Raw genomic sequence first — 24,307 nt, 5'->3', positions numbered from 1 at the left:
AGGTTGCAGAGGGAAGCTTGCCATTTTTGACTGTAGCACTATATTCTGATAATTCAGTTCAGATGATCTTCTGAACACGGTTCGGTACTATTTAAACAAACCTTGAAGAAGCTTCAGGTTCACTCACGTAATACCTCCTCCCTTTCCCTCCTCTCCTCATGTGATGCAAACCAATTAGTTACTTTGGATATGCTTGCAAACCATAGTTTGGTGTTACATCCAAACTGGCAAACTATGGTTTGAGCTTGCCCTGCACTTCAGGACTACAAACAATGCCATGCTTGTGGTTTGCAACCTTGGTTTTGCTGAGCAAACCAAACCATAGTTGGCTGGTTCAGACGCAACAACTACGGCTTGCTGTGAAAGCTAAAGTAAATAGTTAACTCATAGGGATGAGGGAGACAAAGGAGGGGGAGGGATGGCAAGAGTATGCCTAAAGTTCCTTCAGGGGGTGCCAAATCATAGTTTGGTGTTATATCTGAACCAAACCTGAGAGGAAAGCCTGAAAGAGGAGGGGGAGGAGCACAGAAGATTGTGGTTCACTCACAAACCTGCAAAGCATTAGTGAACAATTGTTTATATCTGCCCTCAGAAACTAAATACTTTTGGCTAAAGTTTTTAAGATTCTAGCCTACCATGCTAGAACCATTAGACATGTTACTAGTGGTTAACCTTCAAGAACTCTTTTAGGTTCCCCCCCTTTGTACCTCGTTCTGTGAAAGCTTGATCTCCTCTGTCTTGAATTCGACTGAAGAGTTCCCCACCATCCAAGCTGAAAGTAAGAAACAACATCAGTTATAGGAGCTAAGGCCCTTCCCCAGATTAAGACTCTTAGTTGGTCTTTGGGTTCCTGATCTTACAAACACATGGCTTTTCTATTTTCAAGGTGATTTTGCAACTTAGAATACACCAATATTCCTCTCAAAGATTCATATTGTGCTGTGTTTTCCAGTATCTGGAAACATTTGTGCTTGCAATTACTTGACCAGCCATAGATGCACTGAATGTAATATGAAAATTATTCAATGCACATATTAAAAAATCTAATGCACATTGTACACAGGTTGAATGTGTGTTCAGTGTAACTTGTGAACAGGGTTACTGTCAGCAGCACTCTAGGGACTCAGGCAAAATTCTTTCAAGCACTGCAACCTGAGGCCTAGAATTAACAATGCCAGGGATTGAATCTCAGTGGGGGTTTCTACATGCAAAGCATGTGTGCTACCACTGGCAATCGAAGGAACAGGATAACCCCCCCTCCCATGAAATCACAAGGCTATCAACACCTCATCTCCATGCCTCTTGCCACCCTAGGCCCTGCTTACTTCAATTCTAAGATGTCTGGGGGCTCAGATTTTCCTGAGTCGTGACTAGGGTTGTCAGATCCCTCTTCACCACCAGCGGGAGGTTTTTGGGGCGGAGCCTAAGGAGGCCAGGGTTTGGGGAGGGGAGGGACTTCAATGCCATAGAGTCCAATTGCCAAGGCAGCCATTTTCTCCAGGTGAACTGATCTTTATCAGCTGGAGATCAGTTGTTATAGCAGGATCTCTCCAGCTAGTACCTGGAGGTTGGCAACCCTAATCATGACTGTGGGAGTGATAATTCACACAGAGTCTCCTTCCATCACAATAATGTGATTGCCACAAAGCAGGACGTTTTCAAACTTCATTTTAATGAGACTTCCTCAGACAAGGAAAAAAATACATTCATAAGGTCTGCAAAAGCTATAGCTGGAGACAGACTAAGAGAAAGGGGAAAAAATCTATATGGCTTGATTCTAAGTTCCTGTGGAAGGAGCCCAAAAGAAATGAAATGCCACCAAAAAAGGAAAGGGCTGCTCTGTTCTAATCTCTTGCAAAGACTAATAAAATAATATTGACATATATGTCATACTTGTGTACCAATCCTCCAGATGTTTTGCTGCATACAACATTCCCATGGATCACTAACACTCACCATTCCATGATTATCAGGAGACATTTTCGACCCTGGTAAAGATTTTCATAGACGTCTATAATTTTCACAATATGGGCACACTGAGATGCCCTCCAGTGAAGTTCCACCTCTCTGCGAGCTTTTGGGCAGTCTTGCAGCATCTGAAAAACAGAAGGAAAAGGAACGTTTTCCAAGGATTTGTATAGCACCCTTCTTGATATTACCTTTGACTAACAATTCATATCCTACAATTTATCATTCCCCCCACCCCCCAGGTTCTGCAGATCATGGTTTGCTTCAAAAGAACAAAGCTTTAAAATGATCACTGAACGCGTGTCAGGATTCTCTGTGTGTTAACTACATTTCAACCCTGGTGCCGCGGCAGTAACTGATGCCCACTGCATAAAGATCACTAAGTATACCAACCAGAAGTGAAACGAGTCGTACCACAAGTAAAAGTTTGAACACCTTGATTTGTTTCTTTAAACAGAATTCTGAAGAGAAACCAAAACTATCATTGGTGATGGCTGCCAACTTGGAAGGCTTTAAGAGGGGAGTGGACATGTTCATGGAGGACAGGGCTATCCATGGCTACTAGTCAAAATGAGTACTAGTCACGATGCATACCTATTCTCAGTATTCGAGGAGCATGCCTATTATATTAGGTGCTGTGAAACACAGGCAGGATGTTGCTGCAGTCATCTTGTTTGTGGGCTTCCTAAAGGCACCTGGTTGGGCCAGGTGTGAACAAACCGCTGGGCTTGATGGACCCAGAATAAGCCTTTCTTATGTTCTTAAAGACATTTAAATGTTCTTAAAGACACTAAAAATGTCTCAAAGACATTTTTGTAACATTTAATAGATTTTTTAAAATTTCACACAAAAGCCCAAATTATCAGATGGACGTCTCCAAAGAAATGGAAATATAACATATAAAAAATTGTCCAAGACGCAGAAGAGAATTCATAGCTCAGAAGGCATTTGTACATAGGTCTCTTTCGTCTGAGTACATTATTGGGCCACTCTTATAACATCAAGCCAATGTTCCCAAGAGCCAGTTCATGTAATGTCATGTGATCAATCAGCACTTGATGAGTCTCAGGTGGGTGGGTGTGCAAGCTCCCTCCACTGATAAGTAAAGTGTATGGCATAATACAAAGGTTCGATTGGTAGCGTTTCATTTGCATTGTCTATTTCTCACATGCAACTTATCATATTACAAACATACGTTTGTAAACAAGACCCAGTGTAACCTGGCACCAGAACCTTTTCAAATCTTTGGGTCTGCCCAGCATTTTGCAGAGGATGCTGACAAGACAAAGGTCTTAAGACCAGGTCTTGAGATACCTGCTCACCCACCTACCCCTTTATTTTTTATTTTTAACATCCAGCACAAAGAGTTCTGGAGAACCTGAAAGTTCCACACTGTTGTCTGTCATTTAAGTGGTCCTAATAAAGGGCATTACAAGGAATTTTGTTATTGCTTAGAGCCTATTCAGTAATTCATACTTTAACATTCTACCATATCCCTCACACCTTACTTAAGTGCTGCAGAACGATACCGTAGCCTAATTTTTTCCATACAACAACATGAAGTAGATTAAGTTGAAGAATGTGGTCCAAGGCTACCCTGAGAGTTTCACACTTAAAGAGGGGTTTGAACCACTCTTATCAATGGGCAACCTGAACAAGCTCTAAAGTAAAGTTTCTCAGGAGACTGCTTCTGCAGAACCTGTTACATCTGGTCAAATGATCAAAGATGAATGTATACATTGCCATCTTGTGGTGAACTAGTGCAATTATACCAGCTGCTTTGGCACCAAACTCTCCAGACGCACACTACCAAAGGTTAAATGGCTGTTTTGCCAGATTAAACATAATCTGGGAAATTAATATGCCAAAAGCAGCCCCGGAAATCTGCTGAAGTACTGATTATATAAACATTTAGAAAAACAGAACCTTCATATTTGTATAATGAAAAGAGCAAGGAAACATATTTAATATTACAGTTAATTTGCAATTAAAACCACTAAGCAGAGAAACGTTGCATTGCAATTGGCAAATGGCTTCATTTGTACTAGCAATAGAGCAATAAAAAGCAGAATATAAAATGATCCCTCTTGGTTTGGCTTCATGCAGCAGAAGGCTAAACCACAGACTGGGTATTTTGGACTCCGCACTTAAACTCTGAAGCCTTCTTTTGTCAGACACTCAGTGAAGAGTGGGTTATAGGGTCATGCAAAAAAAAAGAGAGAGTTAAATTTCGGGTTCATGTTTATTGGGCCCGATTTCTTCAGTAAACCCAGAATAAGCCAAATACCCATACCAGTAAAGGAGGTATTTCGGCTTTATTTCCGGGTTTACCAAAACAAATTGGGTCCATTATAGTCTATGGGGATTTTTTTGAAGCTCCTGTGGGGGCATTTTTGGAGGTAGAGTCACCATTTTTGTAGCGTGGCTGCAAGGGACTCTCCTTAGACCGAAGTTCAGTCACCAAAGTTTGGTAAATTTTGCGACAGGGGGTCCTATTTAATGGGCCAGCAAAAGGGTTACCCCATCCTCTAAGCATTTGCAAGCCGAGCTGTCCATCGGTTTTCAGGTTCAGAAGTTCAGCATTGCCAAGGACTGGCGGAAAGAGCCAATTGGCAGGCTGGCACCTCAAAGTCTGGGGGCTCCCTTCGTAACTGGGGGGCATAGTATGATGCCCATGCAAATTAGCTTCCAAGCTGAGGAAAATGGCTTAAATGCAAGAAAAACAAAGCACAGAAAACATTTATTTTGGTGGCAAATTACATCCTGTGAACAGGCCTTTATTATGGTCATCAAAAATCTGATTTCATGAGATTGTCACAGTGTGGGAAAACGAAGCCTCTACTCGGGCTGACCTTCAGTTTGAGAGCAGGTTTTCGGGGGGGGGGTGATATCGGAGTCAGCCAAGTCATGACCAAGGCAGCTCTTGTGTAGAAGATTGCTCATCCGTGCGGGTGAGGAGTCTTCTTTAGAAGCCTGGTGGTCAGCAGCTGTAGAAGCTGGCATTTTTTAGTTGGAGGGTATATCCCTCTGGACAGGGCTGGGTAGGCCCCGTCTTTTAAATAACCCTTATGTGAGATGCAGAATTGCAGATCAACCCACTGAATAGTTGTCACATCAAATTTATTAATACAGTCGACTGACCAATCACGTGCCAATACATCAAAATTTTCAGACCAAGTTGGCTCTGATTACACAACCCCTACCCCAAAAGGGCCCCAACTATGAGGCCCTAACAAAACCAGTCAAAAGATAGAAAAGTGGGAGAAAGCACAGAGCCATGCATCTGAGCAAATGCGAATAGCCGACCCCGAAAAAGCCAAATATCTATTCGGCTTTTTCTGGAATCGCCTATTCAGCTTCGGGGCAGATTCCCAGGTTTTGGTATTTGGTCTACCTGAAACCCAACTATTGCCCAAACAGCTAATTTTGGATTTATTTTCGGTTCGGGTATATCAAAATGCACAACCTGAGTGGGTAATGCCAGGGATTACTTTATGCAGCTTGGTACTGATGTCCATCAAAGGCAGGTTAGTAGGTGAGAGATTCCACTCATCTAGTTCAACATGGTTTTTTTTTAAAAAAATCATTATGATCATTACAAGTGTTTTAAAAAACTAAATTAACGTAACAATCCTTTTGATTAGACAGTTTTCACAAGGACGTTTTGCCAGACTCTGTTCAATTTGAACACGTCATTGCCTTTTTTTAGATTTGTCAAGCTGATCAATAAAAAAGTCTTTTTACATTTTGTAATCCATTTTCCTTTTGTAGGGCTAGAGTTCAACTTCTAGTGATGCACAAAGACAATTCTAGCCACAGTTATCAACTCTAGAACTCTAGAATGGGCTAGAATGGTCTTTTGCATTTCCTTCAGAAAGACAGAAGTGTAACTTAATGGGATAACATCAGCTGAATATGGAAAATCTATACCTGGTTCGTTTTTCAAATGCTCTGCAACTGATACCCAATAATTCAATGTCCATTTGCATGTCCACCACATATGCAAATAGTCTGCATTAGGTAGTTTGAAGTATTATTATTTATTTTTTGCCAAAGCTGAGAATAATGCTTCAAGAAGCCTAAAAAACTTTACTCTCCTTGGAAAATAATGATGTTTCAGGATGCTCTACAGCAGAAGCATTCTAATGAATCCCCTGCTAGATGGGTGACACCGGCAGAGACCCACTTGATGAAACCTCAACTGACTGACCAGATTTGTGGATTCTGAGGTATGAAAGCATGCGTTTTATTTTGTATTCTGGACTTTTTCATTCTGAAGACGGGCAAAGTCTGGACGATGCTCTTGTAAACTTTCAGCATGCAGATTCACAAAAGGACAAACGGAGACACTTATAACTGGCATGAAAGTTCCCCGCGCAACTATTGCCAAAGCAACTGAGTACCCAAACTCTGGAAATTACCTTTTCCAGAAAATGACTTCATCATAGGGCCAACAGTGCCATCTAGTGGCCAAGTGGCATGGTTTTAAGACAGTGGTTCTCAACCTTCCTAATGCAGCGACCCTTTAATACAGTTCCTCATGTTGTGGTGACCCCCAACCATAAAATTATTTTCGTTGCTACTTCATACCTGTAATTTTACAGGTACACTATTTATTAACTTACTAAACTTAATAATACACACGCTGACTTGGATAATTCATCCCCCCCTTTCCTCAACGCCTTTTAACAACCATTCATGCACGGGAGGTTTTGCCTTGGATTTGCCGCTCTCTAGATGCACATTTTCCCCATATGCATTCTCAAAACTCTGCAGGGGGGCTTATTGTTGAGTTTTGAGAATCTGGGTGGGGAAAATGTGCATCTGAGCGGCAAATCCAAGGCAAAACCTCCCATTCATAAGTGGCCAATAACCATCCCCATGCAGGATGGGGAAAATGTGCATTTGAGTGGCAAATCCAAGGGAAAACCTCCCATTCATAAATGGCCAATAACCCCCCCCCCCATGCAGAGTTTGGAGAATTTGGCTGGGGAAAATGTGCATCTGAGTGGCAAATCCAAGGGAAAACCTCCCATTCATAAATGGCCAATAACCCCCCATGCAGAGTTTGGAGAATTTGGCTGGGGAAAATGTGCATCTGAGTGGCAAATCCAAGGCAAAACCTCCCATTCATAAATGGCCAATAACCCCCTGTCCCGGGTCACCCTCCCGCCTGGGCTCCCGGGCCCAGGACCAACCCCGACCCCAGCGCCCCAGGCAGGGGAAGAGGGAAGAGCCCTCGAGCCTCCACTCACCGGGAGAACAGTCGGGAGAGGCGGCGAACGGCAGCCGGCTAGATCCTCCCCCCAGCATCCGGGGGGCGGGCCAGAAGCCCCCACAACCGCCAAAAGGCGAGCGGGAGAACCGGCCAGGGCGGACCACGCCCGGCCGACAGGGCACCGCAGCGGCCGCAACGTTCCCCGGCCCCCAGGCTGGCCAGCCAGCCAGGTCCCCGGGGAGAGGCCAAACAGCCCACCCATCAGATGGCCGGTGGAGGGGGGAGCACGCTGGGAGAGGGAAGCGCCAGAGCGGCAGGCGGTTCAGCGCAGCTCCAGCTCTGGCGCTCCCCAAAGCAGGCCCGCCAGCATCAGCAGCACGCGGTTGCTCCTTCGACACGCTAGCGCCTCCTGCGCAGACTCTCTCCCGCCCTCCTGCGCAGACTCTCTCCCGCCCCCTTTCGGAAACCTTTTGGTACTGCCGTGCTGGTATTCGTCTCGTCCCCCCCATGTCTCGACCGGCATTCGTCTCGAGTCGACCGACACCCCCGCGCGTGCCTGCACTCAAGGGGCCAAAGAGCGGTTTGCCGACCCCTGGTCTTAGGCGACCCCTGTGAAATGGTCATTCGACCCCCAAAGGGGTCGCGACCCACAGGTTGAGAACCGCTGTTTTAAGAGAACCTAAAAGCAAACATAACCATGGACTTGGGCACTTCTGAACATTTCAGAAAGCCACACATCTACACACTTGTGTTTTTCACAGGACTACAGAGTTTAGGGAGAACAAAATTTTCAGCCTTCCTTGAGCAGAACAGAATGAGAAGGAGGAGAAGAGTTGTTTTTTATATGCCAACTTTCTCTACCTTTTTAAGGAGAATCAAACCAGTTTACAATCTTCTTCCTTTCTTCTCCTCACAACAGACACATTGTGAGGTAGGTGAGGCCGAGAGAGTTCAGAGAGAACTGTGACAAGCCCAAGGTCACCCAGCAGGCTTCATGTAGAAGAGCGGGGAAACCAACCTGGTTCTCCAGATTAGAGTCCGCCGCTCATGTGGAAGAGTGAGAATTAAACCCAGTTCTCCAGATTAGAGTTCACTGCTCTTAACCAATACACCACGCTGGCTCTCTGAGTGATGAGGGCAGTTGGACTCAACTAGGGCATCTGCTCCCCACTCTCCTACCCATACTGATTTGACGATGTGTTGATCAGTCCTTAGAAGAATCACTAATAAAACCACCTAGAAGGCCAGGAAGTAGGAGAAAACCACCCTCCGCTTCCTGCTGATTCTGCCCTGCCTAACAACTGATTAGTGCTTCGTGGAAAAGCCTTTCGGTGCTGTTCTGATATTGAGGGGCACAATGAGTCAGGCTGCTTCCCACCCCCTTCTGATTATGCTACCCAAAGGATTGTCTCCCTAAGCAGCAGCCTGTTGCATCCACCAGAACAGATCTGCACTCAGAAACCTGTTTGAGCACATCATTTTCACTGGATTAGAGATGCATTAAAAGTGTGTGCCTCCTTCCTACAGATGTGTGTGTGTGTGTGTGTGTGTGTGTGTGTGTGTGTGTGTGTTATTGCGACTTATGGCGTGTGTGTGTGTGTTATGGCGACCCCTTATGGGGTTTTCAAAGCAAGAGACTAACAGAGGTGGTTTGCCAGTGCCTTCCTCTGCACAGCAACCCTGGCATTCCTTGGTGGTCTCCCATCCAAATACTAACCAGGGCTGACCCTGCTTAGCTTCTGAGATCTGACGAGATCAGGCTAGCCTGGGCCATCCAGGTCAGGGCCAGAACATTTTTACAATCCATTTTATTTTCATTGGTTTTCTTGACATCGGCTGAGTTATTTTCATTGTATGTTATTTTGCTTTGTAAACCGTGGGGGGGGATCTCTTTCGAAAGATGAGATAAAAATTATTTAAATGCAACAAAATAGGACAACTAAATAAGTTGCTCTTTTTGAAACATATGTGCCCAGACAGTGGCATGCTGTCTCACTGTTCCACATCTGTGCCTTGAAACACTGCCGTTCAGTTGCTTAAACAACCAACTCCACCTCAAAAAGGCAATATGAAAGGCAAGTTTCTTTCTGAACAGAAACATAGCCCATTTTTCCAGCAGGAGGAGTCTGTCGCTTTAACAAGACCACTTCCTTCTTTTTGCTAGGGAATGTTTGCTAGCCCTACATAAGAGAAAGGGGGGAGTCTTCCCTGGGCTTACAGTCTATTATTTTGTTTGGAAGCATAAACAAGACAGCAGTCATTACACGTAGTAGGCTTAAATTCAGAGCATCAAGGCGTCAAAATTGGAAGCTCTTGTTGTCCGTCTGATTGCATGCAAGTCCACTGCCTACTGTATTACATCTCTCATTGTATCTGCCTTTTTGGTTTTCTTATACGGACTGTCAAGAGTACTACCGCTTGCCATCACATGGGCAAAAGTCCACTTGAAAAGAAAAATAATTGTTCTGACACACATGCTTAATTTAAATACTCCACATACACTGAAGTTTGGCATGCAATATTGGGAAAAGTTCCCAACAAGCAACCAGCATGCAATGCAGTATTAAATTGTCAGTGGATGGCTCATAGCTCTGTAACTGAGCACACGCTTTCCATGCATCCCATCCCATGTTGGACTGGAAAGGCCCAGAGAGCCACCACTAGTCAAAGCAGACAATTCTGTACTAATTACACCGATTGCCTAATTCAGCATTGAGTGTTCATATGTAATCCACCCTCACTTTCCAGAATGTGGGTTTTTAAAAGAAACAACACCGTGTGTATATGTGTGTTAAGTGCCATCAAGTTGCTTCTGACTTATAGTGACACTATGAATTAATGACCTCCAAAACATCCTGTGTCTCTCTGTGTGTGTGCTGTCAAGTCACACCTGGCTTATGGCAACCCCATAGGGGTTTCAAGGCAAGAGACGTTCAGAGATGGTTTGCCATTGCCTGCCTCCATGGGGGCTGAGCGAGTTCTAAGAGAACTATGACTGGCCCAAGGGCACCCAGCAGGCGTCATGAGGAGGAGTGGTGAATCGAACCCGCTTCTCCAGATTAGAGTCCACCGCTCTTAACTACTACACCATGCTGGTTCTCTAATCCTGTACCAAACAGATAAATCCCCTACTGTCATCTCTGTAAAGCTAAATGTCAGTGCTGCAGTACTGTATACCCCAAAATTCTGGTCAAAATTTGATTCCGGAAGCCTATCCTACTAGCTACAATAGCTAAACAGAATCACTACCTTCGAGGTATTTCCGAATACCGGGACCTAAGGACAAACAAAAGGGGAGGCACAACTGCACTCCAGCTTGCTTCTCCTCCATAAGGAACCCTATTCACTTTTCACTCTGCAGATTTTCCCCAACAAAGAAAGGAAATCTTCCATTTTTTTCTTAAAGAGCCAGTACCCTAGTACAGAATGCCTATTCTTCCACATCCCACTTCTTAAAGGAGAACAAAAATATGGAATTTAAGGTAAGAGGTCGATCCAGGCTGCTGTTGCTGTTGTCCCATCAACAGCCAGGCACGACTCAAATCTTCCCCACACAACAGCACAAGTACCCATATGTTTCTCTTTAGGACCAGCTGCAAACAACCCTTTTAGTTTTGTTGAAGGCTTTCACGGTCAGAGTTCATTGGTTCTTGTAGGTTATCTCTCACTGAAGGACAGTGTCTCAGAGACACCGTCCTTCAGTGTTACTCCTCTGAAGATGCCTGCCACAGCTGCTGGCGAAACGTCAGGAAAGAAAATACCAAGACCACGGTTACACAGCCCGGATAACCTACAAGAACCAACCCTTTTAGTGCTTCTGGTATCTTAACAAACCCTAAAGATCATGATGTATTTTTCCTCTTTTAATACAAAAATCCATTGCCTCTGTGTCTGATATAATGCCTTTTTTAATTAAGTGATAGGGATCACAAGGCTACACTGGCAGTGGCAAGATTTATCTCAGTCCTTATATCCCTCAGACATTAGATTTAAAACTAAGCTGCTCAAGATCAATGGATCAAGGAGCTTCTAAGGGATAAAGGAAAGGAAATCCTAAAGGTTTTGTTTTTTTTAAATCATCCTGATTCGAAGCATGAATCTTGATTTCCCGCTTTGTTTAAAGTGGTAGGTTCAGCCTGCTGTGTCCACTATAGCAGAAGCGGCAAGCACTGCTCCAATACAAGCAGCCACATCACTGAGTTCTGAAGCCGGGTAGCCGGAAAAAGAAGAGCCGCGTTCATTTACTGACAAGAGGGCCCTGCTGCCTTTTGAAGTGACAGCGAAAGCCCAACGCTCTCAGTAATCCCCGCACAGAAGGCATACGAAGAGGCTCCCCTGGAAGCCACCCTGCAAGCAGCAATGTCAGACCAACAAGTGTATGACAGCTTGTGGAAAGAATGTGGCACGTGGCCAGTGGAACATGCGAGAGAGCCAGCCACCAGGCATGCACTTAGCACAGGGTCAAGTGAGGGAGAGTAGAAGGCGCTGGCTGAGGGAAGACATATTCCCAAAAGGCTGTCAAAACCTGTGCATTGCAAGGGAGGTGGGGGAGGGGTCCCTGGGATTTTGGAATTCAGCAAGGCAGAATTCTTAGCTTGAAAGAAGAAACCCCCCAAAAAATGGCTCCATGGCATCAAGGGTTTATTCAGATGATCGGTAAATGCATGCTCTAATAGTGTTTAATCTATTGTGCAATAATCCTAAGAGATAATAGTGTGATATCCAAGGTCATGTGTGCTCTGAGTTTTTAAAACAGGCATTAAGTATGACACCCAAGCACTTTGCATCTTTTCCTATTTCACTTTTCTTTTTTGCATTTGTATGCTGTGCATTGTTTATCCTGGGAGTCATGGAGGTACTAGGAGTATTGAAACCCTACCCACCTTTGGCAAAAATCTAATTTTGCCTCCTCTTTAGCTTCTGGGCCTATACTCCTTATATTGTATAATTTACTGCCACTGAACATAGTGATGCCCATGAGTATATATAGCTTTAACAGGGGATTAGATTCATCCCATCAATGGCTACTAACCATGAATGACTAAAGAGAACCTTCATGTGCACAAGCCACTGTGCAACAAAGGATGCTGGATTAGATGGACCGCCAGTCAGATCCAGCAGGACTCTTTATGTTCTGTACAGCCATAAGGGCTAGCAACTTTCTTTTAAAGAAAGGCTGAATTTCGTACTTATTACCCTCTTACTGAACTAGTCCAGATATCATAGATACACTTAGGGTTGCCAGGTCCCTCTTCACAACTGGCAGGAGGTTTTTGGGGCAGAGCCTGAGGAAGGTGGGGTTTGGCTAGGGAGGGACTTCAATGCCATAGAATCTAATTGCCAAAGTGGCAATTTTTTCCAGGTGAACTGATCTCTGTCGGCTGGAGATCAGTTGTAATAGCAGGAGATCTCCAGCTAGTACCTGAAGATTGGCAACCGTAGCTACACTGTGGTTTGTTTGGTGACTCTGACTGCCCTACAGGCTTGCATGGTGTTGTGGGTGACCCGCTCAATTGGAGAGCATCCCATTTCTCACATGATAATTGTTTGTTTTCTACAGCACGCGGCAACAGGCATCAACTTGAATTCATAAAAATAAAAGCAAACCAGGATTATCACAAGAATGGAGAAGCTCTTAATTGCTCAATGAGCTGGCCTTATTTAACTTAACCAAAAGAAAACACAGAAGTTCACATCATTCTTTAAATATATCTGGGAGACTAACATGGAAGAGAGTGAAACTTATTAGGTAAAGAGTGATGATAGAGCAAGGGCTCATGATTACAATCTAGCCATGTGATTTCCTACCCAGCAAGGGCCCGTCACGGTGGCCCTCAGGTGAGTATCTAAGGGCCCAAGTACACCTTCGCAGCTCTCCAGCACTAAGGCAGCTGCGCTCACATATCTCTTTTCTGTCTGTTTGGTGACAGGCAGCAGCGCTATGGTAACTGCCTCTCTCATTTCAGCTCCTTGCTTTAGGGGTAAAAGTAAAAATCGTCAACCATCATTGCAGAACATTTATAGATACGGTTGCCAGGTCCCTCTTTGCCACTGGCAGGAGGTTTTAGGGGTGGAGCCTGAAGAGGGCAGGGTTTGTTGAGGGGAGAGACTTCAATGCCATAGAGTCCAATTGCCAAAGCAGCTATTTTCTCCAGGTGAACTGATCTCTATCAGCTGGAGATGTAATAGCAGGAGATCTCCAGCTAGTACTTGGAGGTTGGCAACCCTATATATGGAGGTCCTGGGTGAGCAGAACAGAAAAGCAACAGTTTATTATGATCAAGCAATAGGGAGGGAGATCAATGTGCTTGTGGAAGACTCTGTCGTAGGCTCCTTATCTAATCATGTGATAAGAACTACACATTGCATTTAGAACCCTAATTTTTAAAAAAAAAATCGGATTTATTACTGTGAATATAACAAACAGTATTGTTGGCATCATAACTGCTTTGAGGATAAGGAAACAGGAAACACTGGCCCTATAAAAAGCAAAGGAAATAATAAAGTCATCAAAGACTAGAGGAAGTTACTGCCTAGCCTCCCATGAACAGCCTGTGAAACTGGGAGGTTCCCAAGGCGCCCACCCAAAAAAGTATGAACTTTGAGTCTGAAGGTCAGGCTGCTGGAATGATTTTCTCTCTATTAATAGCTTTCATGCTAAAGCTTTACTGCTGGGCCTTCCAGGCATTTGGGGTGGGGCTCTTACTAAGGGACAAGGTTTTCTCATAGGGAAAGCGTCTCAACTGTATTGTTAACATTTTTTTCTCCCATAAACTAATAAAGTAGACAAGGCTCGTTGAAGCAGTGTGCTAGGCCTTAGACATATTTATGAAATGCAGTAGAAATATCTCCGGTTCACACAGAATAATCAAACCAAACAGCCTCACTGTCTGTTCTTTTCCCTCCAAAATGAACAGAATCAAGTTGGGTGCAGCTCAAGACTAGGGTTGCCACTAGAGTTGCCAGTAGGGTTGCCAACCTCCAAGTACAAGCTGGAGATCTCCTGCTATTACAACTGATCACCAGCTGATAGAGATCAGTTCACCTGGAGAAAATGGCCGCTTTGGCAATTGGTCTCTATGACATTGGAGTCCCTTCCTTCTCCAAACTCCACCTTCTCAGGCTCTAGTTGCCAGGTCCCTCTTCGCCACCGGTAGGAGGCTTTTGGGGCAGAGCCTGAGGAGGGCGGGGTTTGGGAAGGGGAGGGAGTTCAACACCATAGAGTCCAATTGCCAAAGTGGCCATTTTCTCCAGGTGAACTGATCTCTATCGGCTGGTGATCAGTTGTAATAGCGGGAGATCTCCAGCTAGTACCCGGAGGTTGGCAATCCTACTCAAGACTTTAGTCTTCAGGAGACCGATATGTTTCATGGTTGCCTTCTCAAAAGAAATGTGTTTGCCCAGATGAGTACGAAAACAATAAATAGCCAAAGCATCCCTCATTGGGGAGAGAGGATGCTGGGCCTCTTTTCAGGCGTTTATTCTAGAGGCAAGAAATCAGTAAACCAATGATTGGGTTCACACTAGAAACAGTTTTGCTGCTGCTAGATTCTGCACAGGAAGAAATTTTACAATGCCATCCTAAGTAATTAAGAAGCAGCGGCGCTCAAGGGAACACTCTTCAAAAAAACAAGGCTTCAAGACGCCCATTTTCAAAATGCTGCATCAGGTACGCTAACCGCCGTTACTCCCTCATTTAAGAGCTGCCAGGAGCAGGGCCTTTAATTCAGTGCTGTAGGCCATTAATTAAATATGCCACAGGTCACTGTGCTGAAAAGCCACAATATGAAATCACTTAAAGCTAGCTTGGCTCAAGCTACAGGATAAAATGTGGTTCAGTGGTTAAGAGGAATTTTGAAAGATGGAAGAAACCGCATTGCTGCTGAAGACTTCTTTGATTTCTTTCCCGTCCTAATTAAAGCGTTCGCAGTGTGTGACACTAGGTTCTTACCCCTCACTAGCCGAGGCCCTACCAGAACAGCAGGATGCGTCAAACCTCCTGCATTTATTAATTTAAAATATTTATGGTTATGGTGGGCACCCTGAAACCATGTGTGTGTGTGAAGTGCCGTCAAGTCGCAGCTGACTTATGGCGACCCCTTTTGGGGTTTTCATGGCAAGAGACTAAGAGAGGTGGTTTGCCAGTGCCTTCCTCTGCACAGCAACCCTGGTATTCCTTGGTGGTCTCCCATCCAAATACTAACCAGGGCTGACCTGAAACCATAGCAACTGTTTATATTCCCAGGAGAGGGAATATAAACAGGAGAAAACAGGAACTAGAGTTTAGCAGGGAAAGGAGTCCATTTGGCCAACCTGCCAAAGGAGCCGATGAATGGGTATCATAAAAAACCTGATTGGCGGAGACAGCCGTGGGCTACATGCCAAAGGACCTCACTGGCAGATAGGGCTGCCAACCTCCAGGTACTAGCTGGAGATCTCCTGTTATTACCACTGATCTCCAGCCGATAGAGATCAGTTCACCTGGAGAAAATGGCCGCTTTGGCAATTGAACTCTAAATGAATTGAAGTCCCTCCCCTCCCCAAACCCCGCCCTCCTCAGACTCCGCCCCAAAAACCTCTCGCTGGTGGCAAAGATGGACCTGGCAACCCTACTGGCAGAGCTTAGGATATCTCCAACAAGGAGCAGGATTCCTAACTCTGGACTGGGGAAAGGGTCACCTAAGCAGCCAGAAGTTTTAAAAGGTGGATTCTTCCTTTGTTCTGGTTTCAAACACTTTGCCCCAATGCTGTGACCAGTGGAACCCATCCTCCTGAGTCAAGGGGGCAGCAGGGAGGCTGGGGTATGTTTGCTCCATCTAAGGTAACTGTCTTATAATATAACTCAACTATATTTATATGTTGTTTTATTTCCTTAGATCTGTATCTCCTAACTATGATAGCTATTTTCATGTACGTACTCTAGTTTAATCTTTAGTAATAAAGCTTCTTTCCTGTTTAAGAAAGCAAACTGTGTCTCAAATCCTACTCATACACTGAAGACCTCTCTTACACGCTAAGGACACACACACTTGAGGGAAGCTAAAATCATTGGATGCTTTGCCCTTTGTATTTGCTCAGAGGTAGCCTTACCAGGGTACCCCAAGGCACTCGTTATTTGAGAGGCTGGGTGTTACATCTTGGGGTGGGGGGAAACACTCAACTAGGCTTACCAGGTCCCGTCGGTCGATTGGCGGGAGGTTTTCTGGGGTGCGCAGTGCGGACGTGCACCTGGCTCAATGTGCCCGCGCGCCGACGCGTCTACATCACTTCCGGTTTACTCGGAAGTGATGGAGACGTTCTCTCAATCTCGGCCGAAATTCTATGGAAACCATAGAGTTTGGGCTGAATTTGCTAAAGCGTCCACGTTGCTTCATGGTAAACCCTGAATTGACGTAGGCATGTCACACGTGCGAGCGTGCACGGGGTGCCCGCCGGCCCTCAGCTGGTCGGTGGGCAGCCTTGTGGACTGGCGGTAGTTTACCCACCACCACCTGGCCCTTGGCAACCCTATACGCAACACATATGTGAGAACACAGAGACCCAGCGTAGGATTGTGACATTTATATCCTGCCTTATCTCCTGAAGAATGCTAACAAAGCAACAAGTTGCAAGTGCATACAAAGGATATAACAGTCCATCGACAAGTTAAAAACAATGCACAAGGTAAAAACACACAAGTTAAAATCAGACCAAACTGTTTATCCTCCACTAAATGCCTTCTGAAATACAATAGTTTTACATGCCTTTGTGAATCCAGAAAGTGAGGGTACACTCACACCCACTCTGAAAAGTCATTCCGAAGGAAAAAGAAAAAGCTCATGAGCTTACTATTGCCAGATGAAGAATCCTAAGAGAGCTTACTAACACATATTTTGTTCCCTACTATGCCTCTTTTCTGACTGACTCAGATTATCTTCAGCAGACAGGAATCTTCATCAGAACAAAAGTCTATGGAATTATCCCCCTGAGGTCCCTCTCCTCCTCAAACCCCACCCGTCCCCAGGCTCTACCTCCCAAATCTCCAGGAATTTCCTAACCTGGAGTTGGCAACCCTATCTCCTTCCCAACCAACAGCAAACCTACTTTATCTGCACTGTCTTCAGCTTTCCCTCACTTTCCCCTGTATCCCCCACCCCATACTGTTTCCTCTTTCCACCCTCCTGGCAACCTCCATATCCTCCTCTCCTTTCCCTGCCTCATTCTTTCCTTCTCAGCCATTCACCAGCCTACTTTTTATCTGCCTCCCATCTTAATCTATATTATTTATTTCATTTATACCCAGGGTTGCCAACCTCCAGGTACTGGCTGGAGATCTCCTGGGATTACAACTGATCTCCAGCTGATATCAGTTCACCTGTAGAAAATGGCCACTTTTGCAATTGGACTCTATGGCCTTGAAGTCCCTCCCCTCTCCAAACCCTGCCCTCCTCAGGCTCCGTACCAAAAACCACCCGCTTGTGGCGAAGAGGGACCTCGCAACCCTATTTATACCCCACTTTTCTCCATGGTGGGGACCAAAGTAATTTACATTAGTCTCATCTCCTTCTTGTTATCCACACAACAACCCTGTGAGGTAGGTTAGTCTGAAAGTATGTGACTGGTCCAAAATCACCCAGTGAGCTGCCATAGCAAGATGGGGATTCAAACATGGGTTTCCCAGAGCCTGCTCTGAAGCTCTAACTGCTACACCACACCGGTTTTCATATGGTGGTTACTGTTGAAGAGTAGCAAGCAGCCAGGCCTAGTTGAGTCTTGTATGTCAAGTGGTATCAAGTCACCCAGAGGTTGATGCCAGGCCTAGGGTTGCAAACCTCCAGGTGGGAATTACAACTGAACTCCAGTTGACAGAGATCAGTTCCCCTGGAGAAAATGACTGCTTTGGAGGGTGGACTCTATGGCAGTATACCCTGCTGAGGCCTCTTTCCTCCCCAAACCCTGCCCTCCTCAGACTGCACCACAAAATCTCCAGGAATTTCCCAACCTGGAGCTGGCAACCCCACAAGCCAGGCCTGGCCCTTAGTGTGTCATCCCTCAAAGGCCAAAATAGGCCTGGAAAAGGCTCTGCCCCCTCCTCCTTGCTTTTACTGACAGAAACTGAAGCCTGTAATCTATGGTTGCCTAGCAACAACCACTGAGGGAACCCATTGCTTAAAGCTACAGGCACTCCTTTTATCATTTTAGAATTTTTTTAACTCCCCAATCTTTTTTTTTTTAAGATTTCTGATTTTTCTGCAAACCTGGGGCCCTTTTAAGGTTTGTAGAAAGAGACGTCTAGCCCATTCACAGCTCTTGTCACAGGATTTAAGTATCCAAAGATTTGGCCGACTTTGCTATTAGAATACAAGATGTGTTTGTACCATTGCCTTTTTACATTTGGAGAATAATTAAAGTGTGAATGGCCTCAAAAGGACTTGAACTATCTTTTCTGATTTTCTGTCATATACTCAAAGCAGTTTCGAGAAATACAAATAATATCATAAACATTAAAGTCAACAATAGATTCAAACAAGATTTGTTCTTGACTTAGATTCAAATCTATTTCTGGCTCTCTGATACCTTAATGGATTCTATCTTATTACTCTTGCAAGGCACTCAGCTGTTCATGTGTCACATCTTGTAGCTACTGTTGGTGCAGCTGTTCTGATGTCATAACCTTTGGGGTCAGAGAGCCACAGGCCCCCCAGTGGGCTGATCAGGGACCTTTGCAGGAAAACCAAGATTTGAAGAGAGCTAAGAGTATTCTATAACTTTTGTTTTTATGCTGTAAAGAAATCCCAATTTCTTTTACACATGAGCAAGGCTCCCTCTTTGCCTTTATCTAACTCAGGGGTGGGGGACCTTTTTTCTGCCAAGGACCATTTGGATATTTATAACATCATTAGCGGGCCATACAAAATTATCAACTTAAAAATTAGCCTGCTATAGTTGGTCAAACATTTAGCCAAGAGGCACGACCGGAGACGGCTCTGAGTGTCTGCCATGTAGAGTGACTTGCATTTGAGGGGATGGCCAGTCTTACATCCTTCTGAGCTAGAGATCTGCCAGGACCCATGAAGGGTCAGACAAAATGATTTTGCGGGCCTTATAAGGCCCCCGGGCCTGATGTTCCCCACCCCTGATCTAACTACTATTTGCACATGCATCTCTGTCTGCACAGGCATCTGGATCTCATTCTGGCTTGCTTTTTCTACTACTGCCACAAGCATGTTATGATCAGGTGGTTGTTCTAGCCATACCACTCTTCAATTTACAGGGCTTGTTTTTGTTTTGTTTTTTGTTTTTAAGTATTATTTCAACCATTATAGCTGCAAAGAAAAAGAACTCACATATCAGGAATGTGCTAACAGCCACTCTTCACCCATTTTTCCCGACAAGAAAAAGGCTCTTCATAAGCAAAACCATACAGTGATTACTGAAGTTCAGTAACTGTTTCTTTTGCCCAGTATATGGATTAGAAAGCTACTGTAAAGATTTGATGTGGGACGTAATCCTCAAATTACTGGGAATATTCTTAGCCTATTCATTTTGTACGGAAGTTCTCTTCAATTATTTTATTAAAATTTTTATATCCTGTATTTTCCAAACAAAATGGATGGGATGGGGACAACAGCTCAAAAAGGTATCCCAGCACCCTCAATAACTCTCTCTCTCCCTTATTTTTCTCATACTACAAATTTCCCAAGTGTTAAAACTAAAATACAGCATCAGATCTTTTCTAGTTATAACAACCATCATTTTGATTTCTAGTAACAATGCAATGCATTTCCCATCTGTAGACCGTAATCTCTGTTTAATGCCATCCAATAAAGAAGCTCCATATTTAATTTATTGTTATTCCACCACTGTTTCAGTACTAATAGTCAACATGAATCACAGCCACCACTTTGCACATAACCAAGCATTAATGGAGCAGGAAAATGCATGCCCCACTTTTACTTTGAGTACAATTGGCCTGGTTACTTGGACTTAAGTAGCATCTGTGCTGTTATGTAATGCAGCCTTAAGCCTAGCACTCACAAACAGATAAGGAGGTAAATTTGTGCCTATTCTGCTCCACTGCAGATTGTAGGTGGGGGCTCACATAACAAAAACACAGTCACACCCTCCAAGAAAATATGCCCTATGTTCCCAGCAATGTATTTCAGTGGACTAAAACTGGCTTAAAACATGAACACATGAAGCTGCCTTATACTGAATCTGACCCTTGGTCCATCAAAGTCAGTATTGTCTACTTAGACTGGCAGCAGCTCTCCAGGGTCTCAGGCAGGGATCTTTCACATCACCTACTTGCCTAGTGCCTTTAACTGAAGAAGCTGGGGATTGAACCTGGGATCTTCTGCATGTCAAGCAGATGCTCTACCACTGAGCCATGGCCCCTCCCGTACAAATTAACGATGGCATAAAGTTTTATTTTTAAATTCTGAACATCCACCAAGTTAAGACCTGCAGATGCAAAGAGACAGCTTTATGTTTTGGGGCTAAATTGTTAGGTTAAGGCAAGGGCATCTCTCTGGCTGGCATCACTTGCAGTCCCCCCTTTCTACCAGGTAGGGACCTCCGCAGTATTAACAGATGGCTTTGCTTACAACATATGCTCCCTCAGTCCACATTCCCCAAAGAGACATCTTATATATCACACTGAACGCTAAACATGTTCATCAGCTTAATCAAAATACTCGAGCCCCAAACCTCCACCCAATTATGAGAGATTTTGGACTGTGGATTGCCCAGCCCAGCCCAGCTCTTTTGTTCACGTGTAAGGAATAGGGAGTCATACTTGGGCCATGTAGAATATCTCATCCTTTCATTTCAGCAAGAGCTGCAACTGGTGACTGGAAACTGAAATAAAGCAAGTATGAATATATCCTAGTTCATTTACAAGCAAGTCATACCCATGCCATGGCTAGTTTGTACATGGTCCCCCTTAAGGCCTCATGCAAAGGCAGTGCCTAGCATTTGGGAGATAGGCAAAGGCAGGAAATTAGTGAAACATGCCACACAGAGGTCATGGTTAATTTATTTTTAATGGCACATGTTCAGAACCACTGCAATTGCCTCTCCTCATATTCCACTTGCTTAGACTGGCAATAAGCCTAGCTGATTAGCATGTGGACTTCTTTACACAAGGTTCAGGAATGAAAAATATGCTCATGCAGCTATACATGCTTGATTTTCACTTGGCAGCAGTTTTGCCACACATATATGGATATTTACTGTAGGCACATCACATCTGAATGCAAGATACACATGCAATGGACTGATGGGATAAAATGGATAGATATGCACCAGGGAGGGGCAGCTAACTTTGCCTTCCCAGCATATGTCTCAAAATGTTTAGAGATATATACTTGCCTTTCACACTATGATGATGCTCACCACAGGAAATGGTGTCTGTGCAGAAATATGACCGCTAGCAAAGTATAAATCAGCCCAAGAAGTCTGTTGTGAAAACATATGAATCTGTCTTAGTGAGGCCAGTGGTCCCCCTACTCCGACAGGCAGTGGCTCCTTATGGTCATAGCAAAAGAGCCTGGAGTCTGAGATCCTTTCCGCAACAGATGCCAGGGACTGAACCCACAACCTTCTGCATGCAAAGCAGGTTCTTATCACTGAGCCACAGCACTTCTCAAAGGGGCACCCTTTTACCCAGAGCATGAGCTAGCCTGGGAACTGAACTCATATCTCCAGAATGTCAGTGACAATTATCCACACAGGACAGCTGATGTTCTGACAACCATAAAAAGAGGTAAATGCATCTGCAGCTGTTGGTCTAACTCTTCCCTCCTTACAGTAAGGCTAAGATTTGACCACTCTTCACCTACTTTGATTCTGGACTCTGTCAATACATTGCCATAAACAGTAGTCCTATTTCCTAATGAAATTATGGATAGCAAAAGAACTGAAGACCCTAAGCGTCTTAGGATTTGGAAGTACCAGTCCCAAGTTAAGAAGAAGCTGCCTCACAGAACAGCAGTTGCACAACCTTTTTGGTGTTTTGAACAACAGAGTACTTGGTGCACCCAACAGCAGACAAATAAACTGTAGCCATAATAGCAAACAAAAAAGTAAACAAAATCAAGCCACTCTTCCAACTCCACAATCAACTTCAATAGGACAAAAAGATGAATGAAGACTAAAGGGTCAGTCATATAGTTCCAAAGGTGTCTGGTGCATAAAAACCAGCCAGCACAGGGGAATTTTCCTGGAAAGATTACCCCTTTAGAACCTGACAGACACCAAATGAATCAACTCAAATATTCAGCCACAGATAGGCTGAGAGACATTAGTTATGACATACGCTTAAATACTAGTTTTACAGCGCATTCCTGAAATGCGCCAGCAGCCGTGCCGAAAGCCCTTAGGCCAGCAACGGCACACGCCGGCGCAAGGGCCCACACCACTGGCTCCTGGAAGGCGCACACTGGGGTGAGTAGCCCCAGTGCCGGTGTGCAGGCCTGGACGCTGATCCCCAGCCACCGCCACGGCAGCGCTGGGCCTGGACGCCGCCGGAGCCTCCAGCCACCGACACAGGCTGCAGCGGCGCCCTGAGAGGCATGACGGAGCCCCGGGAGGCGTTCGCGGGGCATTCCGGTGCTGGCCGGGGCCGACGTTAGTCAGCCTCCTGAGCCATTTCAACTCAGGAACGCCCCTTTTTGTTTTTTAGAAGATACGCAAGCTTTTTGCTGGTGTATCTCCCATGCAACCCTATGAGGATTGCACGGGTTTTTGGCGCCGGGCGGAGGTTTCGGCGGTGCTGAAACCTCCTTAGGAGGCAATGCCGCTGGGTTGATAAACTAGTTTATCAAACCTGAAAATTTTCTAAAAATCCGGGTTTTCTGGATTGTTTTGAACATTTCCGGGTTTGATAAGCCCAAACCTGAAAAAAATGGTGCACACCCCAAGTCCCTAGTCACCTTGGCCACAAAGTCAAGCCACTGTCTCTCTGGGTCAGAAGCACAACCATACATAATATGTTAAAAAGGTAAAGATAGTCCCCTGTGCAAGCACATTTCTCTTTCATATTCCCTTCATTCAATGAGTTCTGGCCAGTTTTATAAGGATTCATCCTGTTTTTTACTCCCAGTCGCTGTTAGGAAGGTTAGCGATGCTGCCCAGGAACGCCTAGTAAGCTTTATGGTTGAAATGAGATTCGAAATGGGACTCCCATCCAAAGTCCAAAATTCTATCTATCCATGCCCATACCAGGCCGTCCTGCATCAGTGCTGCTATCCTCCTGTATCCAGCAGTGAAGCTGTGACTCACACACTTCCCAAGGTGCACGCGTATCAGAGGGAATTCTGGGGCCCTCAGCCAAGTAGGGCATCTGCTGAGCATTTATTCAAACACAAGCAAATGGCCCCTCTTCCAGAATCACAGATGTGGCAGCTATTCAGCCCGTTCAGAAAGGAACAAAGGCCCTCTCCAGGAGCACAAAGACTGAAAGTGAGTTGTGCTTAAATAGGAGCCACCTGCCAGAGGCCCCTTGCCTCTCCCCCCCCCCTTTATTTAGCCAAACCTGCATCCCTGCATTGGAAACAGCTTGCGTAAACAAGGGTGCGCTTCCGCCCAAGCTGTGTTTTATCGCAAAATTCATTAGGCTTGGAAAAAAAGGAAGATCCTCAGATATCAAGGTTCCCCCTCCCGATTGTCTTTAAAGTAACAAAGTACACGTCACAATTCCAAACATATTTATGCGAGAGGAGAGAGTACAGCAGCCACCAAAGGGAACATTATGCCACCTACTTTAATCAAAAGCAAAACAAACAGGCAGGGCTGATGACTGTAATGTTAAGAGAGTAGGTCAAACCGTTCCATGTAGGTGGTATGGGAACCCTCCGGTTGCGCAGTGATTTTCACTGATAGGTGACTCAGTGCAATGGTTACATAAAGGATGATGTGGAGAATAGTAATATCTTAATAAGATGTAATGGGGCAAGGCTCTGTGGCCCAAGAGCTATCTTGTTATTGTTGAGACACTGTTCATTTCTAGAAATCCACACAAGTTGTTGGCGTATTACAAGCTGTATTTATTGCTCTTTCTCCCATTCTCTCACTAATTTTTTAAAAAGATATCTGGATGCTATTGAGTGGTCTTTTCCATCCTAGGATCCAAAACGGGGG

General features: G+C 44.8%; 1 protein-coding gene across 1 annotated transcript in view; it reads right to left on the bottom strand.

Annotated features, from left to right (window-relative positions):
• Nucleotides 1-24,307, bottom strand: part of MAPKAPK2 (MAPK activated protein kinase 2) — a 99,624-nt gene that overhangs the window by 10,973 nt on the left and 64,344 nt on the right. Inside the window, exons 2-3 of the mRNA XM_056845543.1 lie at nucleotides 1,957-2,096; nucleotides 708-772 (exon numbers count right to left, since the gene is read on the bottom strand). Coding sequence (XP_056701521.1) covers nucleotides 708-772; nucleotides 1,957-2,096 — 205 coding nt within the window. The remainder of the gene's footprint in view (nucleotides 1-707; nucleotides 773-1,956; nucleotides 2,097-24,307) is intronic.

The sequence above is a fragment of the Euleptes europaea genome, chromosome 2 (genome assembly GCF_029931775.1).
Source record: "Euleptes europaea isolate rEulEur1 chromosome 2, rEulEur1.hap1, whole genome shotgun sequence".
NCBI lineage: Eukaryota > Metazoa > Chordata > Lepidosauria > Squamata > Sphaerodactylidae > Euleptes > Euleptes europaea.
This window is presented reverse-complemented; position numbering and strand designations above follow the sequence as displayed.